Source organism: Myotis davidii, unplaced genomic scaffold (genome assembly GCF_000327345.1).
Source record: "Myotis davidii unplaced genomic scaffold, ASM32734v1 scaffold854, whole genome shotgun sequence".
Lineage (NCBI taxonomy): Eukaryota > Metazoa > Chordata > Mammalia > Chiroptera > Vespertilionidae > Myotis > Myotis davidii.
In genome coordinates, this window is record NW_006285939.1 from 2,047,504 (window position 1) to 2,058,379 (window position 10,876).

At 39.1% G+C, this 10,876-nt stretch overlaps 1 protein-coding gene across 1 annotated transcript in view; it reads right to left on the minus strand.

Moving 5' to 3' along the window:
* ERCC6 (excision repair cross-complementation group 6) overlaps nucleotides 1-9,583 on the minus strand; it is a 76,826-nt gene extending 67,243 nt beyond the window's left edge. The window contains exons 1-3 of the mRNA XM_006757131.2: nucleotides 9,152-9,583; nucleotides 7,206-7,326; nucleotides 5,262-5,373 (exon numbers count right to left, since the gene is read on the minus strand). Coding sequence (XP_006757194.1) covers nucleotides 5,262-5,373; nucleotides 7,206-7,326; nucleotides 9,152-9,573 — 655 coding nt within the window. The 5' untranslated portion in view covers nucleotides 9,574-9,583. The remainder of the gene's footprint in view (nucleotides 1-5,261; nucleotides 5,374-7,205; nucleotides 7,327-9,151) is intronic.
* Nucleotides 9,584-10,876: the final 1,293 nt, after the last annotated feature.

The window sequence follows — 10,876 nt, forward strand, 5'->3', positions numbered from 1 at the left end:
ATCAGGCCTAAACGGGCAGTCAGACATTTCTCAAGGGGTCCCAGATTGGAGAGGGTGCAGGCTGGGCTGAGGGAATTTCATGCACCGGGCCTCTAGTATATACATATAGAAAGATAGATAGATAGATAGACAGATATAGATATATACACACACACATACACACACACACACATATACTAGTATATATATCATTAGTATACTAAAGCATATGAAGAATAGAGTAAAATTTATCATGCCACTTTTAATATATTCCTGTTCAAAAAGGTGATTTCTCAATAATTTTTTCTAAAATATGGCATTATAAATATACTCTCACGCATCCAAAGACAGACCTAGTCATATGTAACATAAAGATAGACGAGTAAATTTAGCTATGCTTCCTTACCAATTAAAGAGTAACTGGGAGGAAGCAATCTCCCCAGTTTCCATGTCACTGCTAATACCAGCATTCAGGCTGACTTAAATTCAAGAGATGGTAAAACTGAAAACAGACATCTAAAGAATCAGCATGCACTGAAATAGGTAAACATACATGTCAGATCTGCACTATCCAATAGTCACCATGTGGCGATTTAAATTTGAGTTGAAAATTCAGTTCCTCAGTTGCACCTGCTCAATGTGCTCAATAGCACATGTGGCTGGAAACACAGACAGACATGTCCATCACTGGATAGCACTATGCTAGGTGTGTGAAGTTAACTGGCCGAGGGATGGACTAAAATTGGCAGCTATGCCATAATAACATAAAGTAACCTAGAAATCATCCTTCTTTCATTTGTTGAAATTAATAATCTCTAACAAGATTACTTCAGCCATGTAGTAGTATTACTTTATGCTATACATTTTATTTCCCTGATGACTAATGAACTATGGTACCTTTTCATAGATTTATTGATATTTTGGATTGCCTCTTTTGAAGAAAATGTTCAAATCCTTTGTCCAAAATATCCAAAGAAGTAAGGCTCAACAGGAAGAAATTCATATTCTAAACTCTATGTTTCTTGTAGGCCAATACTACCACGGCCAGTTTCTCAGTAAACCTGAACTAAAAACAAAAATCACTGAAATACACAGATCTTAATGTAGAGCTCAGTGAAATTTCAAAAAAACATACCCATACACCAGTATCCAGATCGAGAAACAGAAATTACTAACATCTCAGATGTGCCCTTCTTGGTACCTCCAAGCCTCTAACCACCTCCCACCCCCTAAGATGACTATCAACAGTAAAGACAAGTTATACCTGACTTTGAACTTTATGTAAGTGGAAATGTTCATACTCTTGTGTCTGGCTTCTTTTTCTCAATATTACACTTGTAGGATCCACACTTGCTGAATACAGTTGCAGTTTGTTGATTCTCATTGCTGTTAGTGTTCAATTATATAACTATACTACAATCTTTCCATTCCACAATTAATGGACATTTGGGTAGTTTCCAGTTTGGGCTACCAGGAATAATGTTGCTATTAATATTCTGGTGCACATCCTTTGGATATATGTTTATAATTCTTTGGGTTTGTTAAGCTTTAGCAGGCACTGCCAAACAGTTTTCCAAAATGGTCCTATCAACTTTAAGTTTCACCAGCAGTGTTTGAAAATTCCAATTGGTCCACATTTCTGTCATTCTATTTTAGCTACTGTTAGGCATGTAGTAGTATTACTTTATGGTATAAGTTTTATTTCCCTGATGACTAATGAACTATGATACCTTTTCATAGACTTATTGATATTTTGGAGTCTCTTTTGAAGAAAATGTTCAAATCCTTTGCCCATTTTTCTTATAGTTTGCCTTTTAAAAAAAGATTTCTAGCCCTAACCAGTTTGCTCAGTGCTTAGAGCGTCAGCCCATGCACCAAAGGGTCACAGGTTCAATTCCCGGTCAAGGGCACGTACCTCAGTTGCAGGCTCAATCCTCAGCGAAGGTCGGGCGCCTGCAGGAAGCAACCAACCAACCTGTCTTTCTTCTATACACACACACCCCCGCCCCTGCCCCTTTCCATTCTTTCTGAAAATCAATGGAAGAATATCCTCCAGTGAGGATTTAACAATTTAAATAAATAAACAAACAAACAAAAAAAAATAAAAGATTTCTAGTTCTCTATACATTCTGGATTCAAGTCTTCTGATTGATATATGTACTGGCAATAGCTTCTCCTACTCTGCCAATTTTCATTCTCTTAATACTATCTTTTCACATACAGAAGTTCTTAGTTGTAATATAGTTCATTTATCAGAACTTCCCATTTTTTGGTCTCATTATGTCTTTGCCCCAAAGTCATAAAAAATACTTTCCTATATTATACTGTAAAAGCTTTGTTCCACCAATCACATTTAGATATACAACCCATCTGGAATTTGTTTTTGCAGATGTGGATTAACTCGGCACACACACTGAAAACGTGTTCTTCTCCACAGCATTACATTACCATGTCTGTCATAAATCAAGTGCCCACATGTGGGTGGGCCTGTTTGCTGGACCCTCTATTCTGTCCCATTGGTCTACTTGTCTATACTTGTGCCACTACTGCAGTGACTTAATTACTGTAGCTAGATAGCTGGTCTTGATACTTTGTTCTTCTTCGATATCGCCTTAATTATTCTTGAGCCAATGAATTTTTACATGAATTTTAGAGTCAGTTTGTTAATGCCTTACCCTACACTTTCCACCCTAAAATCTCTTCCTCAAAGACCCCTGAAAACATATATTGGGGTTGCACTGAAGCTATAAATGGATAGAACTGACCTCATTACAATACCACATCTTCCAATCCATTATCACAGTGTGCCTTCCCATTTATTTAAGTCTTCTTTTTGAACAACATTTTCTATTTTTAAACATTTTTCTACTTATTTTAAAATACATTTTTATTGATTTCAGAAAGGAAGAGGGAGAGGGAGATAGAAACATGAATGATGAGAGAAAAATCTCTGATCAGTTGCTTCCTGCATACCCCCTACTGGGAACTGAGTCCACAACCTGGGTATGTGCTCTGACCTGGCATCGAACCATGACCTCCTGGTTCATAGGTTGACGTTCAACCACTGAGCCATGCCAGTTGGGGAACATTTTCTATTTTTTAATTTAGAAAGCATTGCAGAAAACTGTATTTTTTGTTAAGATTATTTTTAGGTATTTGATTTTTATAATTGGCATATTTATTAAATTTTACTTTTTGATTTTGCTGGTACATAGAAATATGACTTATCTATATGAGTCCGTCGCTATGATGCGCACTGACCACCAGGGGGCAGATGCTCAACACAGGAGCTGCCTCCTAGCGGTCAGTGTGCTCCCACAGCAGGAGCACCACTCAGCTAACAAACAGGTGCCAGATGCAGGGCTCACCTCTCCCGATCAGGACTGACTGGATGTGAGCCTGCAGCAGGCGCAACAAGGCTGGGATGAGCGGAGGAAGCGGCAGGTGGCGTTGGACTGCTGGTTTTGGCCCGATCCCGGCAGGCCATGCTGAAGGACCCCTGGTGCATGAATCCGTGTACCAGGCCTCTAGTTTTTATATATCAGCCCTATATTCAATGGTATTGCTAAATTCACATATTAATTCCAATAGATTGTCCATTGATTCTTTTGGATTTTCTACATAAACAATCATGTATTCTATGAATAGTCATAGTTTTATTTCTTCATTTCAATCTTATGCTCTTTATTTCTCTTTTTCCAAATACAACACTGTCCAGTACAATGTTAAACAGAAAAAGAGGCAGTGAGTACTTCATCTCCTCCAAATGAGGAGCAAAGCCTACTTCTAGGAATGGATTCTTTATAATTCCCACAACTTCTGAAATGGATCACTATGTGGAGAACAGGGGAAAGAAACCTCAGGTAAGCACGTGAGCAGAGAAATGAAGGTCTACCATACGTATGCCTAGCTCATAAGTTCAAAACAGGATTGCAAAGGTTCAGGAATGAGGTCAAGGTCTATGCCCAGGCAATGCAGAGCTGGGTGGCACAAAGAGTCCTACACACTCTGTTTTATTGCCTCTCCAAATTGGGCACTAGTGACCAAGAAAGGGCAGAGGAGGGAGGTCGATAAGAGAGACCAGGAGTCTGAAGTGCTAGCTGGTGCCCCAATGGAGAGATATAATAGGAACCAAAAGCTCAGAAAAAAGGCAAGGCCATAGGGTCTACAAATGTGTAAGATTCTAGAACCTAGGTGCCCGCAAAAGCCAAGAGGAGTTGGATGAGATTATTTGGGAAGAGGCTCGCCAAAAAATCCTGAGAACAATTAACATTTAAGATAAGGCCAGAATAGCTGGCCAAAAATAACTAAATAGGAATGGTCTGAGGGCCGAAAGGAAAGCCAGTTGAAAGACAGGAATCCTGGGAGACACAGACGTATCCATTGCTAATGTAGGGTGAAAAGCAGCTTTTGGATTTGGGGAAGTAACTATTAATCCGGGGAAAAGTTTTATCAAAGAATCAATAGGAGGTGAAAGATAGCAGCAAGTTTTAGGCAGCCAGACAAGAACAAAAACTTGTTACCAGTGAGAACTATGGTGCCTCAGCAGCAGAAAGCTTAGCTTTAAAAGCACACATCTCTAATATTTTTTCTGTTGCCTCAATGAATTCTTCATAATTCTCTTGTCTTACTGAATACATTTCTGGAGCTAGTAGAAAATATTTGCTTGAAGAGCTTAAATGCTAAGAAGCCTTAATCTTTATTTCAAGTAATAAATGAATGACCAGCTACCAACAATTTCTAAACATGCAGACATACACACTGACCACAGAGGTATTTCATTTCAGAGCTTATGCATTTTCTCAAAAGGTTTTCCAAAAGACCCCCATCTAAGACAGTGATACAAACAAAACCATGGCCATGGTATAGCTGGAATGAAGGAACCTTTCCTTAAACAACAAAACTGATATTTGGAAAGTCTATCAAATATGCCCCAAAAATATATGTGAAATCAATTCTATGAATGCTGATGATGTTGGGCTTACAAAATGTACCTCAATTAAGATGTTAGTTGTCTTTAAAAAATTAACTAAACAAAAATGTAAGAGTTCTAATTTATTAAACATAATATTAAATGTGGACAAGCAGCCAATAGTAGACTGAGTTAAAATTTCACTTTCACTCTCTAACTTTGGTTCTGCGGGTATAGAGAATAAAATTTTCCTAAATCAGTTTTGACACTAAGGCAAAGAAATATATTTTTCAGAAAACCTAGGCTAGGACTCATTATTGGCCTCAAGTATCAATTCAAGAACACAGAGACACTGTTCCCAGTACCTCACCTGGATCCTCCTCCTCCAGACTGGCATGATCTAGTTCAGCTTTCACCGCCACTCCTCCAAGGAGGGCCTGCAGACGTTTCTGTTTTGCTGTGATCTTCTTTAGTTGTTGTTCCTTAAATGGTAAACAGTGAATACAGAAAACATCAATGCAGTGATTTATTGTTACAAATACAAAAGACAGCATTACAAAATTTTTAAGCTTTAATCAAGAGAAAAATAAAACAGAAATTCCATATATTACTATTACCATAGAGAACCTTATCTGAGCCACTGCCATTATTTCCAGCAGGAAGTAGGGTTCAAAGCATTTCCATCAGGCAGGTATCCCTGTCCCCACCCGCTCTCCCAGCATAGCTTTCTACGTGCCCAGAATGATGTCCACATGTACTGACTCTCCGCTGATGTGGGGGTGGCACTGTTCTACTTGGTTCCCCCATTACAACTGGGTAAATCACCACACTCCTCTGCGTTCGGACCTTAACAGCCAATGGGCTATGAGGTCAATAGGTTGTAAGGATAAGAAACATAAATATGAATGTTCAAAAGTTGAAACAGTCCCCTTTGATAACTTACTATATTTATAATTGTCCTTTATAGAATTCTACCCAATCACAAAATTTTAAAAGGAAATCTATTTTGATATACCCTTTTACCCTGATCAAAACAGACTCCTCTTAGTCTTGTCACCCTCTATACCACCAAAGCTCAGATATGGGGATATTCCTACAGCCTTCTCAATTAACTAGGCCTGTGATACTCGGTTCTTCCCAAGGTCAAGAATGCTTAAATACCAAATATGAATGTGGGGCAAGGGAAATCCTGAATATAAAGGCCATATTAGAATGACTTGTAATTTGTTCGCAGTTTTTCTCACCCAAATCTTATTTAAAACAGCCTTTCTCTCTGAATAGTCTATCTCTAAACATCAAAGAGCTGCTAAGGAAAGACAGGGATATATAATTGAGTGGGGCTATTATCTAAAATGGTCTAAAAGTTGATCCTCTCCTCTCCTTGAAACTACAGCCCACCGAAGCCCAAGGTCAGAGAAGGTCCCTGCACATTAAACCACAGGCTCCCACGAGAGACCAGATGCTGCTTTTCTGGTTTGGGAAGACCAACAGCGGCTTCAAGCCACTACTAGCTGTGACTCTGGGGCTACTACTCTGGAGGTGAGAGAAGATAGGGTGGTGAAGACAATGGACTGGTGAGTGGAAAGCAAAAGGAGGAACTGAGTCTACACACATCCCCACTAGCACAGCTTAAGTGAAAGATGCACAGACTCTACTCGTTGCCATGAATCAATTGCAAGCACAAAAGTATGTGTTAGTCACTTTGGATGGCAGAAGTAAAATGATCAAAACTAGTCATTCCTATCTTCTGCAATGTATTTCCATAAAGTGTACATAATTCTAAAAAGTGTTTCAAATCTCGCCAAAAAAAATGTCATAAGTAACAGTCCCTATTCTTAAGTTCTACGACTCTAAATGCAGACGCAGTGTGGCTGGATGATGACTGTAATACCTGAGGCCAGCCTGTATCACAGGAAACAGTGCAAACAATCAGTGCAAGCAGGAGCTAAGCAGGAAAAAAAAAGAAAGTTCATACAAAACAAGGAGACTGAGTAGAGACCTGCACACCAAGCAGAAGCCTAAGTTGGGTAAAAGAAAATAGTGAGGCAAGGAAGGCTATGAAAGTACACCAGTAAGAAGGCATGCAAAGCCAAAAAACCTTTTTCTTAAGAATGTGCGTGTGTATGTCTGTATGTATTTTTAAAAATACTCTAACAAAGGATATTAAAGGGAAACAGATGAAAAATTAAACATACATAAAAACTCAAAGTTTTCTATTATAAATATTTGCTTCAAATCTTAGTACTTTTCAGAATACTTCCTAAACATTAAATGAGTCTACATGATGACTTTTTCAAGTGTCATTTGAAATCACCTTGTTATATTTTTGCCGTTTTACAGAATCTAGTTTCCTGTTGATGTCTCTGTTGGTGGCAGCTTGAGGGCTAAGTTGTTCAATAATTTTATTGATTTGCCTTAGGGATGTCGTACATGACCTGAAAAATAAGATAAAATGTATGTTTTCCACCCTGATAACATTTCTAATAGTATAATATAAAGATTGAAATACTAAAAACATGGCTCTCTTATTTCTTATTAACTAAGATAAAATAAACTAAACTAAAATGCATAGTCTTCTTGACCATAAATAGAACTTGAAGGGTTGTTAGAAGTTTAAGATGACTATTGTTTTCTTTTATCTGGCTTCTTTAAATCAGCTCATTCCATTTTGTAAGCTGATTAATTTATCCTGTAAGCATTTTAAGTGACTAGTTTATTTAAGAGACTACTAAAACAATGTGCAATAAGTTGTCCTTTTATATGAGAAGATGAGTACATTTTTTTAAGACTATTTTTTATAGAAGTTTTAGGTTCACAGCAAAATTGAGAGGAAGGTGCAGAGATTTCCCATATACCCCCTGCTTCCCCTATTGTCAACCACCCCATAGATGGATTTTAAAAGTCCATTATGAAAGTCTCTCTAAGCTTGAAAAAGTACTAAAAATGCTTAAACATTTTCTTATATAAGTCAGACATCTGTGGCAATATTTTTCTTTCACATGACCAGAAAACACATTTGCTGTAGTATTTCGAAGGGGGAAAAATCAATTTGTAATACATTGCTCCTAAAATAAACACCACAGAATTATAGCTCCCAATTTTCAAAACACCAATTCAATCTTGACATTTGTGTAATTTGCTGTTATATGCTTTCTGGATTTTAGCAATTTTAGCATAAGAAGATGTTATCAATGCAAATGACTGGCAAGCCTAGGACCACAAGCCACCACCCATCTGGTGCTAACCTGCCTGGGGCTCTGCAGCACTCTGCTCTGCCACCTCTGTAAGCAGTGGACACATTTCTAAGGTCAAATGTAAAAGGTGTGTTCATTACAAAGAGTTGAGGTGCTCACACCTGAAGGTCAGACTACAACGATTCGAGAACATCTGCAACTCAAGAGGCCTAAAGAACATACCAAGAAACTTAATAGAAAACATGTCCTTTAAGTGCCAATAGCCAGCTATACTACAGCCTTCCCCAGTGGGTAACCAACAGCTCCATGTTACTCCTTCTCCCCTCCCACAACCACCCCCAGCTAAGACTGCACCACCCCTCCATCCAGCCCTCTCCTTCTCTTTCTGGCTTGCCTGACATTGCCTGGAACACTGGCCAAGGCAGAGAAGACCAGCAATGGAGTGTGAGCTCAATCCTGCAGCCCCTCCTAGCCCAGCCCAGAGCCCCTTCCTTCTCTACCAATGTGTTAATGTGTTATGCTCAACAGGGCCCAAGTCTCCTCTAAAACACAAATGAAATCTCCATGGGACTTCATCTTCCCTTACAGTCAAAAGTAGGACAGAAGAAAGGAAGAGCAAAGAGATATTTTCCCTTATTTCTAGAAATGCAAAATCTGAAAAATTACCAAAAGACATACTCATTTTAAGGGAAAGAAACTACAAGATAGAGAAAAATGTGAAGGCAGGTGTGTTCCTGGTTTCTCGAGCAGGACACCTAAGAACTGTGAGTACACTTCTCCTGAGAATGATTCTGTGCACACGCTTGTGAGTTCCGGGTCACTCCTCTCCATTATGCACAAACAGGCTGTTGTGAGCTGGTCTAAAACTTTAACTACCATGTGCACGCTGCTCCAGAGGGAAAGGCTGAGGTTCGAACACAAGGTCGGTGAGCGCCCTTTTGTTCTATCCTCCATATGAGAAATGCTATGAATCTCCTATTTCTGGGATACTACAGCTAGTACCTGAATCTCTCCACCCCTTGTACACACAAACTCTGCAATTAGAGAGAAGACGGTCCACACTCACGCAAGGTCATCCAGGACTGACTGATACTCCTTCTCTGCATCAAGGAGCTGGGCAGCATGGCTGGCCTCATGGATGGCACTGTCCACCTGCTGAAGCACCCCTTGCTCCAGCACGTCCTGGTCATAGACGTCCACACCCAACCCCTGCAGTTCAAGGGCCTGCGCACTGGGCTCCACCGCCTGGATCTGATGTCTGTCGATATGCAGCAGGGCCGGCCTTCTCCTCGGAACTTCCCATGGACACCCCTCCGTGGAGATGGATGGCCCATTAGCAGAGGAACAAGAGGGGAGGCTTTCCTCCATCTCTGCATCACCATCATTTTCTTGCTTAACTGTCATTTTCTCACTATCACTGACACACCAACTCTGTAAACAGTCTTGCTCCTCAGTTTGACTTGAGTCGGGAATTCTCTCATTCGGCATCCTTTATAGACGACCTAAAAGTAAAAAAACAAACAAACAAAAAAACCTTTCAATAAGCCTTTTCTGTTATACAGAAAGGATAGCTACATAGTTTCTTAAATATTTTATGAAGCAGACTGATTTTTCAAAAGATCAAGTAATAATCCTCCAATTACACAAACAAGTTTCCAAGTATTACTTTTCTTAAAAGCTATGTATCTTCTTGAGTTCTGATAATAAACAAGAAAAACTAACCAAAAGAAAAAAATGTAGTGTCACTGACAAAGGACATTGGGTAGCCAGCTAAAAAAGCTGACAACCAAAGTCCTGAGTGACAGTGAAGAGTCCTACATTAGCCTCTTCACTATGCCATGGCATAAATGACTTACATTATAGTGGCATGATCAACTGTGATGTGCAGATTTAGATTTAGTGATGTAAGGAGAGAGCTTCTATATGAATCTGACACTAGAAACTTGGAGATTGAACATTTATTTACTCCAATAAACAGAAACAAGAGATCATCATAACACCACTCAAATCAGAATCTGAGAAAAATTAAAATAGTCTCAAAAATAACTCTATTTCGATGTGTGATATAATTTCTTACCCACTGGGTAGGCAAAAACATAAAGCCAGATAATATCCGTATAGACCAGGAAGATACACCCTCAAACAATGCTGGTGAGAATATAAATTAGTAAAGCTCCTTTGGAAGGCAATTAGCAATATCAAGATTTAAAATGCACCCGACTAGGTATTTATTCCAGAGAAATAATATGTGCAGGTATGTTTATTGCAGCATGTTTTAACAGTTTAATGGAGGCATTAGGTATATTCAGTGGTACCGGTATAAGTCTTGTAAAGTGAAAAGAGCCACAGTATAAACACATTTATGGAAAAAGCTGCATCTGCATCTGTGTGCATGGAATGTACTCAAAATGATCTGGAGATAACACTACACCTACAATAGTTGGAAGGGGAAGCAGAAGAGGCAGGGAGGAATACAGAAGAAGTTTCACCTTTCCAAGTAGTCAGGAATTCCTTGAATAAAAATATATTCACTATATTGCCTGCATAATTCTAATAACTAGATTATAAAGCAACACACTGACCAAGAGACAGCTTCCTTTTCATTTAATTGTGAATAAACTAAGGTTTTTCAGCACTGAAACTTATTTCTATGAAATGACCACAAGTACCCCCAATAAGCCCCACTCATTCCTCATTAGATAAAAAGATCCCAGAGGCCAAGCAGAGATACAGAGATGCAGGAACTTGGCATCACCCTGCCCTGAGTGGCTCACTCTCTAGTGGGAAAGAG